This window comes from Polypterus senegalus, chromosome 1, assembly GCF_016835505.1.
Source record: "Polypterus senegalus isolate Bchr_013 chromosome 1, ASM1683550v1, whole genome shotgun sequence".
Classification (NCBI taxonomy): Eukaryota; Metazoa; Chordata; class Cladistia; order Polypteriformes; family Polypteridae; genus Polypterus; species Polypterus senegalus.
The window spans coordinates 313,500,048-313,515,814 of NC_053154.1; the positions used below are offsets into that span (position 1 = coordinate 313,500,048).

The 15,767-nt window shown below is 39.7% G+C and overlaps 1 protein-coding gene and 1 long non-coding RNA gene across 2 annotated transcripts in view; both read right to left on the reverse strand.

Moving 5' to 3' along the window:
- Positions 1–314: 314 nt before the first annotated feature.
- On the reverse strand, positions 315–872 carry LOC120515361. The gene is made up of 2 exons (XR_005630646.1): positions 664–872; positions 315–531 (listed from the first exon to the last, which is right to left on the reverse strand). It is a non-coding gene; the product is annotated as an uncharacterized LOC120515361 (long non-coding RNA).
- A 5,198-nt stretch (positions 873–6,070) lies between these two features.
- spty2d1 (SPT2 chromatin protein domain containing 1) overlaps positions 6,071–15,767 on the reverse strand; it is a 50,616-nt gene continuing 40,919 nt past the window's right edge. The window contains 1 exon segment of the mRNA XM_039736230.1: positions 6,071–7,083. Within this exon segment, the coding sequence (XP_039592164.1) occupies positions 6,987–7,083 (97 nt within the window). The 3' untranslated portion in view covers positions 6,071–6,986.

The window sequence follows — 15,767 nt, forward strand, 5'->3', positions numbered from 1 at the left end:
ATCTCAGACCTAAATATTACCTTTGGTCTCCAAGAATATATTCAAACATACAAAGACTCAACATCCCTGGCTATAGGCCATTTCTCAACCAGTGAATGTTTTACTTTAACACACAGAGCTCTTCATTCGCAGCTTGGATCATATGGCAATTCCTCGCTGTTCCAGGTGCTCAAGGAAATTTACTTTATTACTTCAATGACCCTAAATATGAAGACAAAGTATAGAAAGTTAAAAGCAGTGTGGTATTTATTACATGAATAATAATAATACCAATAGAGAAAAGCATAAAAGAAAATGTGGATAGCAAAGTGTGGATATATATAGTCTTTATAAAAAGCTTACAAAAATGTAAATATGACAAGGATAATGTCGCAGGCGGCTTGTGATCTTGGCACTCATAGTTGTTCATTACATGCTTTTCTGACGATAAGATGGAAACAGCCGCACGTTGCCGGCACCTTTTTTTGACGTTGCTCTGTTCTCTTCTCCTGACTTCTTCATTTGATGTTGCTCTTCAGACAAGACATCTCTCTATTATAATAAAAAATAAGACTTTTTGGAAGATTTTTTCAAGTCCCGCGAGTTGAGACTTTGGCCATGAGATTATTTTTCAAGTCACGCCCTCATCTCAACCATAGAAAACCACGGCCACGGTCCTCTCACCTCTCATTTGTGTGAATGTTTTTGACAGACACAGTTCTTGCTCTCTCAGCTCTTATAAATTTTAATGTTTTCCTCACTTTAAGTTCTCAATTAAAGAAGATGTCTTATGTCCAAATCTATTGAAGAATTTCACCACGAGGGGTTATCAACAGTAAAAATGAGTACACGGGCAATCCTAGCACCAAGAAACACACAAAAAAGACATTCGGTTACATGGCAAATTGGTTAAACGCGTATCAATAAACTATGCTGAAACAGTTGGTGATGAGGGTGCAGAAGATGAAAACATCAACTTACAATATTCCGAAGAATATCTACAACCGTTAACACCGTCCGGTCTTCCTCCGCACAAATGGCGCTTTTCCACTGCATAGTACGGCACGACACGGTTCAGTTCAGCTCACTTTTGGGGGGGTTTTCCACTGGGAACAGTACCTGGTACCTGGTCCTTTTTTTAGTACCACCTCAGCCGAGGTTCCAAGCGCGCCGAACCGTTACCAAAGCGCGACGTGTAAACTCTGCTGGTCACTGATTGGCCGGAGAAAATCGTCATTACTGCGTCACTGAACTTGCGACACGAAACACAACAGACCCGCTAGATTTTTAGCACAGCCAGCGAAGGTTCGGACGCACCATTTTGTTTTAACCAAAAATGGCTGTTTCGTGGTCTATTGAGGAAGTACAGACGTTCCCTCTCATTGGTAGCCGAGAAGCGGATCCAGCGAGAGCTGGATGGGGCGACGCGGAATGAAAAAGTTTTTCAGGAGGTCGCTTGTGGCGCGTTTACGATGATGTCACGCGCAGTAGAGGCAGCACAACTATAGCGACACGTGAATAATCCCGCCCACTCTAAAGCGGTACTAAACTGCAGTCGAAGCCAAACCGAGCCGAACCAAGGTGAGCTGTACTGAACCGTGCTGTGCCGTACTATGCAGTGGAAAAGCGCCAAAAGTACTGTAGAAAGAAGGATGTATCCAAGAAAGGTAATGTAGTACGTCTTCAGGGGATAACATTAGACAACAAAGGAGATCTTGATATGCCATTTGTATTAAAAAGTTAACAGCTGCCCGTTAGAATAGCTTTTGCTAAGACAATCTCAGAGCCAAACATTTGAAAAAGTCATTTTATTTAATAGAAAGAAAGAAATGAAATTCAATCACGGGCACTTATATATTGCATTGTCACGATGAAAGTCCAAACACAAAATCACAATTCAATGCGATATTGACGAAAATTGAATTAAAAAAATTGCTTTTACTTAAGTTTTACAGTAAAAATTTAAGTTTAAAAAGTATTAACGCAAAATGAAATTTAAGTTACATTCAAATTATTACATTTTAATAGCTTTTAATATAGCTAAATACTCTCTGTAACGTAAAATAGTAAATTGTACATCTGCATCTCCGTACGTGAGCGGCAGAATCGAAAAGAGGCTAGCGTGTAGCGCAAACACGGGGGTGGGCAAGCAAAGTGAGCAGGGGGGCAAAGCCCCCTTGTATTTATTATAAAATTCTACGCAGTTAGATACACCTGATTGGCTTGCTGTCAATATGATGAATGGATTCGCTCAGATTCTTTAATCTTGAGTAGTCCGTTTTTCCTCAAACAATAAAACTTTTTTTAATGTTGCTTAGTACTTACTAATGGCATGTCTTCCTTTCCCAGGCCGTAAACCAATTCAGCAACTTGTTGTCCCAGATCTCAGGTTTTAAAGTAACCAATAGCATAGAGGCATCTCCTGAATTGCTGGTCAATTCAAACAGATGGTACTGTGACTTAGGAAAACAGATTGCCTTTGATCTTAACTGTCCATGCAAGTATTAAGTTCATCTGTTGTTTTGTCTTGAACAAAATATAATGAAAATATAGACCAAAATTTACAGGTTTGTACCCCACAACAGGCCTCTACGTTAACTTGGCTCTTTCACAGAGAGTTTCATCAAAGCAGCGCACGGACATCTGCTTGTTTACTACACCCCGTCATTACCCACTCTGGCTTTCGGCATGGAGTCTTGATCGTTCCAGCAACCCCTTGGCCATTTTTGCACATGGAGACTCAATCGTTTCATCGGTTTGGTAGGGTCTTTCCATGCTCAATCACTTACACCGATGTGGTATAGCAGGTCCACAGCTCAGATCAAAGGACACTTTTTAAATAAATAATCGCCGCACTCGTGGCTTAGTGAGGGGGCGTGGTAGTGTGGCCAGAGCGATTCCCGGGGGAATTCGTGATGCGGGCGTTCCTCGCTTAAGTGCACAAGTAAGGAGTCATCTGCATCTGTAATCGTTGCTGGAAGCTGCTAATTGTCACACCTGATCCACGTCCCCGTAATATTTAATAGAAGCGTGAGGCGGATGTGAAAAAGGAGAAAAAGCGAAAAGAAAGATGAGAAAAGAGAGGAGAAAAGAAAAAGAGAATGGGAGGTTTAAAGGAGAAGGAAGCAGGAAGGAGAAAGTCGGTGCGTGAGTGAGTGAGAGCGCGAGCAAGAACAGGCTCTGTTATGGTGGAACGCAGCTGGTAGGCGAGCCCCAGAGGAGTGCTTGGCCAACTCTCGGAGGGTGGCTGTTGGATGCGGTCGCTCCAGCTGAGTGGTTTAGAGGAGCTGGAGTGACCGGCTTAGGCAACGACTTGGCGCAGAAGGTAGCGGGAGTTGTGGAGGCTTTGGGCATGTTGAGCCCCAGCGTGAGTGCCCTGGCCGCTGGGGAAGGAACTAAAGTCTCGGTCCGGCTGGAGCCTTACGTAGCCGGGGATCGGAGGGCTACCGGACCAGAAAAGAAGGAGCTGCATTTGCTGGTAGGGCGAGTCCCCTGTTGTGGGGCCCTGAATGGGAGAAGCCACCAGTAGAAGAACGCACCTGGTTTTAGTTTTAAAGAAAGACTGCTTCCAGCCATTTTTTTTAACCTCGGTTTTTAAAGGATTTTTTTTCTAGTGTGGTTTTAACCTCCATGGTTCACTTGTTTTTATGGATTATTTATTTAATGACTTATTTGTGAGACACTGCACTATTTGAGCACCTTTTATTTTGTTGATTTTTTAATAAAAGCACTTAGCACTTTTTGCACCATCCCCTTGCTTCATGGTTGATGTCTTCACTGCCTAGCTCATCGGTGACATTACCAACGGTGTCGGGTTCGAGGGCTCCCAGAAGTAAGATGGGAGCATGCAGCAGAACCTGCATCGTCACAGTCGAGCTTAGACTTTTGAAAAGGCCACTGGGGCGCACCCAGAACAGCCCGATTGTAGATCTGCACAGATTAAATTCGTGGGGAAAATGGAATTATGCAGAATTGAAGTCGTCAATTGGAGTGCATTAAAATATGATTAAGTTGTATGCATTACCACCAGAGAAGATCCTCAGCATCTGGTGATGTCCACGAATCGCAGACTTCATGCTGTCATTACATGCAAGGCATATGTGACAAAGTCCTAAATACGACAGCTTTAACAGACCTGCCAATTGCTGTGTCCCAAACATTGTGGTGTCCTGAAACGGGGTTGAACCACACAGAAATAGTGTTGTGTGTCACCGTAATGTCTGCAAACCCACTTGAATGAAAGTCTGCAATGTGCACTTAAATCACATCTGAATTGTTTGATTTGTAATTTTAAGCTGTGGAACAATAGGGTAAAATCAAGGAAAACATGTCTTTGTTCCAAACATTATGTAGGGCACCATATGACCCACAAAAAATAAAACATTTCACAGGATATATTACTTTTAACCTCTTAACCGCCCTCTCCCGGATATATCCGGCATCGTAGCGTTATTGCGGACGCCATACTGCCGGAATTATCCGGCACATTTGCCTATGGTTATGTGAATGCCTGGCGCGTAGTATAACTGACGCTTTGGCGTGGATATTATTACTACATTGTATTTCGACAACTCTGTGGTTGTATTAGCCGGAAACTTTTTCTTTGCTGGTCACGTGATAACCATTCAGAAGTGAAAGTTGTGAATATGGCGAAACATAAACTGACTTCAAGTGAGGTTTTGCAGGCGATTTTGGACAATAATTATGATCGCGATTTTAGCAGTTCTGAAGAAGATTTTAGCGACAATGATGATCAGCAACGTGCGCTGCTTGATACTGTGAATGACGACGCATCGGATCATGGTGATGAGTGGGTGTATCCGTTTGAGGCAACGTGTAGATTTACTGTTGATGTAAACAATTACACTGCGGAGCAGTTTTATGAGCTGTTTGTGTCACCTGACTTGATCAGACATTTTGTTCATCAAACAAATCTGTATGCAGCACAGTTTATTGAGAAAAATCCCGATTTACCTCCACATTCCCGTGTTCACGTTTGGGTAGACACTGATGAAAACGAAATGAAAAAATTCATTGGGATTTTGATGTAGATGGGAATAATCAGAAAACCAGATATTGAGATGTACTGGTCTACAGATCTTATGTATGCAACACCTATTTTTGCAGATACAATGAAACGTAACCGATTCTCTTTGCTACTGAAATTCTTTCATTTGAATGACAACAGCAATGAGCCAGATAAGATAGATTCAAACCGTGACCACTTGTTCAAGCTACCTGAGAATATGTACATTTTGTGTTTTATTACGCGTTTTCCATTTCTAGAACTTGCACAACATTTAGTGGTAAATACTGCTTGAATAAATGCAAAAAACTAAAAAAACGAAAATTGTTCAGATTTCACCCGGCGTGGGGAATATTTAGGGAGTTGGCAGTTAAAGGGTTAAACACAACTGTAAACAATACTGTTGAAAAGTCATAGGCACTTTAGACAATTCAAGTAAATGTTGGTCTTAGCTGGTTAAGTGATATCTTTGGGATTAGTGTGTCGATAGTAAAGAGTGAGGAAGAGAAAACATTATTATTTAACTCACAGATATCAAGGACTGTGTTTGGAGTTGATCATGCTGCAGAGAGCTATATGATTTGTTCCTGATTTATGCAGAAAAGGAGTTTGGCTGTGTGCACAGCATTAAGGGACTAACTTTTATCATTTATGAGGAAAGGCTGACCTCTGATACTATCAGAAGACCCTATGAAGAATGTAAGATCTTTATGGACTATAAGAATGTCCAGTATATCATAAATTAAGATTGAACCTAAGCTATGTATAACCTCAGAATGAACTGCTAGAGGTTTTGTTTTCTTTTCTAGGATATAAAAGAGAGAACGGGTTTACTTTAGGGATTCTGCCAAAATCCAAATCAGTTGACCGAGTTGGAAAGAGGCAGTCTCACATTCTCTTTACTCACCAAGAATTAAGAATAAAAAAATTATTTTTACTTTAATTGGGTTTAAGTTTTTCCGTTGTTTTCCTGACTTCAGCGCTCACAAGAGCGTATTTTAGAGTTCCAGACATTTCTTTTTGCAGAAGGTGAAGCAATACAGCAATGTCCCGAAAACAGGGAAATTCACACAGTAACAGAGCACTTTAATTCCAGTTTAAAAAACGTGAAATATCTTTCAGCATTTATCTAAAGATATCACTGAAATCGAGATTACATCTTAATATGTTAAAAAAAATAATTTCATTGGGTATACTTACGTTTTGACACCGCTGTAAATGTGGGTATTTCCAAAGGGTTCACGTACGTTTTCTTGCCACTGTACTTATTAAAAAAAATAATAATAAATATTTGCAAAGCAGGTTTACATCTTTGTCACTCGATTTCACCACATGAATAATCTTCACCCAGGGATTTAAAATATTCCTTCCTTTTTATTCGACAAAGGAGTTGGTGTGATCCCCAAAGCAGTGTAGTCATAATTAAATGAGCGTTAGCCTGGACAAATCGTAACAAAACATCCACTTAGTCTTTTTATAAAGAATCCAGCCTGGCTCCTAGGATTGTCCTAAATTACTAATGAGGATCTATGAACATCAAGCTTTAGGGAATTTACATCCTAAGGAAAAATTAGAATATATTAAGTTTAGCCCTTAGAATTATATTTTTAAGCTCAATCAATACACAAATTGTCTTCCATTTTTTAACCAAAGACAGAAAAATACCTTTTCTTTTTCAGAATATATATTAATTTTTTTTTTTTTTTATAATAATGTAGTTTTCTTCAGCAAAGATCTAACAACAATAAAAAAAAGCTACAAAGAACTCACGGTTTGAAAATTCCAGGACCAAAATGTAGACCGTGTTTAGTGGCAACAAATAAAACAACCAGAGTCCTGAATTTAGAAACTAATTCTTTCTGTAGTCTTTAAGCAAGAACAATCTTAGTGCAAAACTATGCTCAGATGAAACTTTAGGATTCCACACGTCTCCACCAATATTGTAACAATAGGACTGGAGGGAATATCATCCAGTGGTCGTCTACAGTTTCCGTTTCTTAAGCTTCATTGCTTTCTTTTTATTCATCTCTTCCTCCAGTAGCATGTCCTCCATGTCTTCTTTGATACCCAAACGCAAACTAAAAGAAAGAAAGAAAGACTCCATTCATTCCCCAGTACACAATCAGCTGATGTTGTTATACAAAGCAGGTTCAAAATCACAAGTGTACTGTTCAACTGTTTTGACATTTCTATAATGTGAGCACAGATGGTGAGGAGACACATACTCAGGGTTTGGATGGATGGATAGATGGATATGAAGGGTGCTATATAATTAATTAGATATTGATATGAAAGGCGCTATATAATAGGATAGATAGATAGATATATAGCGATACCTTGGTATACGTCCGCTTTGGAATAAGTCCAACTTGGCATTAGTCCTGTTTGGACATGAAAAATTTTGCTTGGTATACGACATTTGTTTGGAATACGACTCGTGTGCTACCCTTGTTTACCTCTCTCGAGACAAAGCCACGACTGCCCACGAGCGTCAGTACGCCAGTTGCTAGCATTCAGTGAACAACCCGCACTATAACTCTGTGTGAATTTTCACGTGATTTTGTGTTTTTTTGCGTAAATTTGAATTGATTGTTGAAAAGTATGAAAGTGGCATGCGTATCCGGGACGTAGCTGCTGCATACCGTATGCCGAAAACAACGGTATCTACGTTTGTGAAAAACAAAGACGTTATTAAAAAGTAAATTTAGGTTAAATTTTCATTTATTTCATCTAATTGCTTTTGTATTTATGTATTTTAGTATTAAGCAGTGTTTAAATTATTTTATACAACCCCATAAATGTATAATATACCAATAAAATTAGGATTTTTTTTTTCATGGGAATGGATTAATCATTTTCCCTTTATTTGTTATGGGAAAAATTAGTTTGGTATACGTCCTATTTGGTATAAGTCAAAGGATCTGGAATGGATTAAGGACGTATACCGAGGTGCCACTGTATATGAAAGGTGCTATATAATCTGAAAGATATACACGAAAGCTATATAATTTGATAGATATGAAAAGGCACAATTAGCAAGAAAGGCATAATTAGATAGATGGATAAGAAAGGCGCTATATACTTGGACAGAGAGAGATCACATGTAAACTTGTGATCCAATGGAATTGTGATATGGTCGATAAATAGATAGATATGAAAGGCGCTATATAATTAGATAGGTAGATAGGAAAGACACTATATAATAGATAGGAAAGGCACTATACAATTAGACAGAGAGAGAGAGAGAGAGATAGATAGAGCGGGAGAGCTCACATGTAAACTTGTGATCCAATGGAATTGTGATATGGTCAATAAAACGTGAAATACTAAGTCTATGGACATTGGAAAAAATTCCTTGTGCCCTGTGCAAAGTAGATGTCTTACACAATATGCCAAATTTATAGTATGCCAGTATAAAATCTATGGAGGGGTTATAAAGAGAGTTTTAAAGAATTCACCCTAAGTGTACATGAATGTCTGACATCAACAAGACAGACAGACAGAATGAACTTTATTTGTCCCAGGGGAAATTTGGCTTTTAACAGAAACTCTATATATAAATAAAAACATAAAATAGGATGGTAAATAAATAAATAAATACATACACACACACACAATATGGTCTGAACATACACCAGAATGACTAAAAAGGAACCCATTTCAAAGCTGCTTACAGTTTAGAGACATCTAGCGGTGTGGGGTATATTAGAGCCTAACCCAACAGAGCTGGGCACAAAGCAGTAAACACCTTTCAAAAGGGTTCCAACTCCAGTACTGGACCCACTGGTATGTACAATTAGAAAAAGCTAATTTGAAATCACCAGTGGCCCCAACACAAGTCTTTGGAAATGTGGGACAAAAATTGTCGAGTACCTGCAGGCAAAATGGTGCTGAGAGAAGAAGATGCCAGCTCCTCACAGACCATGAATAGATAATTTACTGAGAAATTAATTCATGCATTTATTTCTAGCAGAACTGCATTATTCACGGGCTGTTCAAATTATTCTTTATGCAGCTTTTATTTAAATTGAAATGATGCTGCAAGAATTACAATGTATAACCACATAACACTTGCACTGGCTCCAGGGGCGTCTTAACAGCATTATAGGCCCCCGGGCAAAGCAATGCACTGGGCCCTCAACCCATACAACCACTCAGCAAGTCACAACATACACAGATTAGCATGGGGCCCTATGTTCATGGGGCCCCCGGGCAACTGCCAAGCATGCCCACGTGTTAAGACAGCCCTGACTTGCTACCAGTTAAGCTTAGGGTTAATTTCGAAATCTTCCTTTTAACATATAAAGTCTTAATAGGCCAAGGTCTTGCTCAAGTCGATGTCATATTAAGTGACTTTGTTGGGTTTGTCAGACTTTTTTTCCCATTACATCTATATTTTAATTTTTTTTTCCCCCATTACATACATAGTACTTGGATGAGCATTCATTGGGTGTCAGCCTCCAAGCACAGAAGCCAGCCCCTATGACTAAAGGCAAGCGAGTTATGGACTTGTAAGTCACTGGGCATGTCACATTAAGAGACAGTTACACTACTACGAGAGCTACTTTTACAAAATCAAAATTGCCGAGAGCTACTCATGTTTTCTAATGTTTATTCTCATAGCTTATTTCAACCCTCTTTCTTTCCTAGGTGACGAAGCGGAAGCGGAAGTAGAAGCAGACAATGGCCGACAGTGAGAAGAATCGGCGTTGCCATCGTTGTCGAGGAACTCCAGGCACTCGACAAACAGATTCAGAAACTCCTGTCTAGACGAAGGTACCTCAGAGACTTGAAGACTCGGCTGCTGGACAAACCACACCAAACAACGAAGCCGGCGTAACATCAACCCCACCTCGTGCGCTCAAGTCCAAGGGCAAGTAAGCTTCACCCAGCCCTCGTAGGAACAACGCTGATGAAGACCTCGACGGGTTTCAGCTTTGCAGGCGGGGGTTCAAGGCTAGAACACCTCCAGCGGCACAGGCGAGCATTCAAATCCAGAATCGATTCGACCCTCTCCGTGTCCCCAGTCTGCCTTCAACCCCGGGTGATATAATCGTGGTAGGTGATTCCATTGTACGAAACCTGAATATCACGTGCCCTAATCAAAAATCCTTTGTTTCTTGTTTTCCCGGTGCTCGAGTTCGAGATGTGATGAGGCGGGCGCCGACCTTCTACCAGAAGCACAAGAGGGCAATTGGATCCATCATTCTACATGCCGGCGTAAACGACATAAGGCACCGAGAGTCAGAGGTTCTCAAGGCTGACTTCGCAGCACTAGTTGAAGACACGAAGGAGAGGACCCCATCCGCAAAAATCTTCATCTCGGGTCCACTACCTCTCGTCAGGCGATCGCATGAATACTACAGTCGTCTGCTGGGTTTAAACAACTGGCTGAGAGGCTTCTGCGAGAATCAAGACATCGGGTTTATAGACAACTGGGATCTTTTTTGGGAAAGGCCGTGCTTCTTCAAGCGGGATGGACTGCATCCGAATAGATTTGGCGCCCGGGTCCTCTCCGAAAACATCGCTAAGGTAATTCGTCTATCTTGACTGTCTACTTCTACTGCTAACCCCTTACGTAATGCTACTGGTTTGATAGGACATAATGGCTTAACAGAGTCTTCCGTTAAAGTGCACATCATTAATAATCTAATAACAAATCTTAATGCACGTAAAAATCTAGGCAGTGCGGCAAAACACCAATAATTTAATTGAAATTACTACTTCAGATCAACACTGCATTAAGACTATAAAACGGATTGTAGATTACATAAAAAGTACACACAGAGCGTTAACAAAAATAACTTAATTTTTGTTCCGATTACCATAACACGCATAAAATTCAGCTCTGCCCTTCAGAAACATTAAATATGGCACTATTAAATGTTAGAGCTTTAACTAACAAGACATTTTTATAAACGATCTTATTAGTGATAGAAACATTGATTTTATTGCTAAATGAAACATGGCTTAATTCCAATGGGGCGGCAGTTTTAATCGAATCTGCGCCCGGATTACAGTTTTACTCGTGCGACCGCCAGGGAAAAGGCGGTTTGGCAAACATTTACTCGAGCGATTAAAATGTAAAGATGTTAGTTTTGGTAAATTTAAGTCCTTTGAGTATCTCGCCGTTGTTATTCATGGAGATTCTCACGTTCTCGTATTATCCGTGTATAGACCTCCTAAATATAACGCGTCTTTCCTTGAGGAATTCTCTGACTTAATGTCAATTTTAGTTACAAACTATGATGCACTCTTAATAGTCGGCGACTTTAACTTTCATGTCGACAATCAGTGTGACCAAAAGGTAAAGGAATTCATGAACCTCCTGGACTCTTTTGATTTGAGGCAGCTCGTAAATCAGCCTACACATAAAGCAGGTCATACGTTAGACTTAGTGATTACTAAAGGACTTAAAGTTGATATAAAGCAGGTCACTGATATCGGTCTATCAGACCATTTCCTTCTACTATTTAATATAGAAATAAAGATAGAAAACGCTCATGAGAAGCATTTTGTTAAAAAACGCTTCTTTGACTCATCAGCAGCTTTAAAGCTTACAACTATTCTAAGCAATCAGTCCGTTTATAATGCCAGCTATAATAGCGAGGATAATGTAAATAGTAAAGTGGAAAACTTTAATTCTAAAGTAAGAACTGCTGTTGACATAGTTGCACCTGAAAAGACAGTTAAAAAATCCTCTAGTACTGTTATTCCATGGAAGACCCAAAGAGTGTCTGATTTAAAAAGAACATGTCGTAGAGCTGAGCGTAAATGGAGGAAAACTAAACTAACTATCCACTATGAAATATTAAAAGTTAAAATAACAGAATACAATAACACTGTCCGTCTTGAGAGGCTGCTATTTCTCTAATATTATAAATAACAATGCTAGTAATCCCAGAGTCTTATTTTCAACAATTGACCGTCTGTTAAACCCAGGTAACACAAAGGAATGCCCCAGAATACTTCCAGTGAAACCTGTGAGAACATTGCTGTATTTTTCACTCAAAAATTAATGATATTAGAGATAACATAGTATATCTCCCCAACACTGCAGAACCTCCAAAGCCCGGTACTCCGTTATAAACAAATTAAATGCTTTCACCAGGATAGATTTACCTGAATTACATAGTATAATCTCTCAACTGAAACCTCCACCTCGTCCTTGACCCAATACCAACCAGGTTTTTCAAAGAAATATCAGGCGTCTAATTGACAATATTCTGGACATAGTAAATTGTCATTAGATACGGGGTCTTTCCAGACTGTCTTAAGACTGCTGTAGTTAAACCCCTTCTTAAGAAACATAATCTTGACCCCTCTGCCTTTGAAAATTTTAGACCCATTTCTAACCTGCCCTTCTTAAGTAAAATTTAGAGAAGGCAGTCATTATGCAGTTAAATGACCACCTAAATAAACATGCTATTCTTGATACTTTCAGTCAGGCTTCAGAACAAATCACAGTACAGAAACTGCACTTGTTAAAGTAGTAAATGACTTGGGTAAATGCAGACAGAGGCCATTTATCTGTTCTCATCCTCTTAGATCTGAGTGCTGCATTTGACACCATTGATCATAATATTCTTAGAAATCGCCTTAGTCAATGGGTGGGCCTCTCTGGCAGTGTCTTAAATTGGTTTGAATCCTACCTGGCAGGGAGAAAATTCTTTGTGAGTTGTGGTAATCAAATCTCAAAGACACATGATATCCGATATGGTGTTCCACAAGGCTCTATCCTGGGTCCGCTGTTATTCTCAATCTATATGCTTCCGTTAGGTCAGATTATCTCAGGTTACAATGTGAGCTACCACAGCTATGCTGATGACACACAGCTGTACTTATCTATAGCACCTGATGACTCCGACTCTTCGATACACTAACACAATGTCTTACTGGTATTTCTGAATGGATGAATAGTAATTTTCTCAAACTAAATAAAGAGAAAACTGAAATTTTGGTAATTGGCAATAATGGATTCAGAGGTTATCAGAAATAAACTTAATGCACTAGGATTAAAAGTTAAGACGGAAGTAAAAAATTTAGGGGTAACCGTTGACTGTAATCTGAATTTTAAATCGCATATTCATCAGACCACTTGGACAGCATTTTTCATTTAAGAAACATAGCTAAAGTTAGACCTCTTATATCATTGAAAGATGCTGAGAAATTAATTCACGCTTTTGTTTTCAGTAGACTAGATTACTGTAACGCACTCCTCTCAGGACTACCCAAAAAGACATAAATCATTTGCAACGAGTGCAGAATGCAGCTGCTAGAATCCTAACTGGGAAAAGAAAATCCGAACACATTTCTCCAGTTTTGATGTCACTACACTGGTTGCCTGTGTCATTCAGGATTGACTTTAAAATACTGCTTATGGTTTATAAAGCCTTAAATAATCTCGCTCCATCTTATATATCGGAATGCCTGACACGTTATATTCCAAATCGTAACCTTAGATCTTCAAATGAGTGTCTCCTTATAATTCCAAAAGCTAAACTTAAAAGAAGTGGTGAGGCGGCCTTCTGCTGCTATGCACCTAAAATCTGGAATAGCCTGCCGATAGGAATTCGCCAGGCAAATACAGTAGAGCACTTTAAAACACTGCTGAAAACACATTACTTTAACATGGCCTTTTTATAACTTCACTTTAACTTAATCCTGATACTCTGTATGTTCAATTCTTCATAATAACTATTCATGGTGGCTCTAAAATCCGTACTGACCCCTACTCTCTCTTCTGTTTCTTTTTCCGGTTTCTTTGTGGTGGCGGCCTGCGCCACCACCACCTACTCAAAGCATCATGATGCTCCAACAATGATGGACTGAAAGCCAGAAGTCTACGTGACCATCATCATCAGGTCCTTCCATGAAAATATGATGATTTATGTTAGGTAGAATGCCCAGAGGGGACTGGGCGGTCTCTTGGTCTGGAACCCTACAGATTTTATTTTTTCTCCAGCTTTGGAGTTTTTTGTTTTTCTGTCCACCCTGGCCATCGGACCTTACTCTTATTCTATGTTAATTAATGTTGACTTATGTTTATCTTTTATTGTGTCTTCTATTACTCTATTCATTTTGTAAAGCACTTTGAGCTACATTTTTTGTATGAATATGTGCTATATAAATAAATGTTGATTGATTGATTGATTGAACCCAAACAAATTGAATAAGCTTGTTTTGCCTGAACATCTACAAAATGTTGGTGTCCACAACTCACATTTTGCATTAAAACATCACAAAAAATATTTAGTTCACCTGCAAGTGCATTTTGTATGTCTGGATGCATTTTCTAGTGCATCTCACACTGTTCAATTAAAAAATGAATGCTGTCAAAACAAAATAGTGCAATTCCAAATTCAGGTAAAATTCCATTACAACCAACTCCCAGGGACCTAAAAAATATTTTGTTTTAATGAGATTCTGTATTTGTTACTACAGTATAGTGCTTTCTTTAACTTGTGTCCAGGCGTTTGCAATCATTTCAATAGCTTCTTTCGCATCAATTTTAATCTCCTCCTGCCTACATGTTATGCTGACGAGAATGTTTCTCAGCATTTCCTCGCGATAATACACTCTCAGGGTGCGAATGATGCCCAAATCCAGTGGCTGAAGCACTGCTGTGCAATTGGGTGGGAGGAAGTCAACGCGAACATTATCTAAATGTGGAAGCATGTTGTGTGCAGCATAGTTATCAATCAGAAGCCGAATCATACTTTTCTTCTTCATATTGTGAGGTTTCCGAACACTTTTGGGATCCCCACCCAACGGGAACCACATGCTGAAATGCGTCCCAAAGCGCAACCGCAGCGTCTGTGGAAGATTGCTTGTCGGTTGTTGGGGCAGGGCAACAGCAGGCTCACAGCGCTTCAGTGAAGCTCCACAGAAGCAAATCATAAAAAGAAAGGGGTCACGCTATAAGTCTCTGTCTTGCACCCCAAAACACGAGGCTTAGTCTCAGTACTTTAGCAAAACCAGCTTTGTTCAGCTTGAAACAGGAACGGCACAGTTATTTATTGTAGCATGATCTGCCGCTCTGCTATACACAGACACAGCCGTCAGGCAGGGTTGTGGCCAGGTCAGTGACCAAGTAATCCTGATATCTGCATTTACAATGTACGTGGCTCCTAATCTTGCATCACCCATCGAGATCCTTTCTGTTTACTTTGGCAGAGAGATGCAGCACAGCTGTGATCCCACTGTTGCCCCATACAGACGTGGAGATCGCACCCCAGGATGCCCCTTAGCGTGCTGTCTAATTTTAGGAGGTCCCAAGAGAGTTCACAAACCTCACATTTTCTTGAATGTGTGCCGCATTAATAGGAATGTTTCTTGAACGAGCATCACTGAACCACATAAAAACTGCTTTTTTGACGTCTTCAAATGCAGCAGTTCACATACGTTGCAACCCGAGATTTTTCTTCTTTTTTTGCTCTGTCTTTCAAGAAAGTTGACAGTGTCGATGTCAAAATTCCGAATTCACTGGAAACGTCTCTTTTCTTTTTGCTGCAATCGAGGGCTGCAAAAATGTAAAGTTTTTTTTTTTTCTAATATGAACGGTTATTGTTTTTTCGTGTCTGCCGTTTCTATAGGAGGGCGACAATGAGTTAAATTCCAATGGATGTTTTTCAGATGTTGACGAGCAATAAGGAAAAGGTATCACTGAAAACCACCAAAAAACAGTAGAAGAAAGAAAAAAAAAAAAAAGTACAATGTTTCTATTTGGGGATCATTGAGCACAACTGAGCTGCGGCCACAG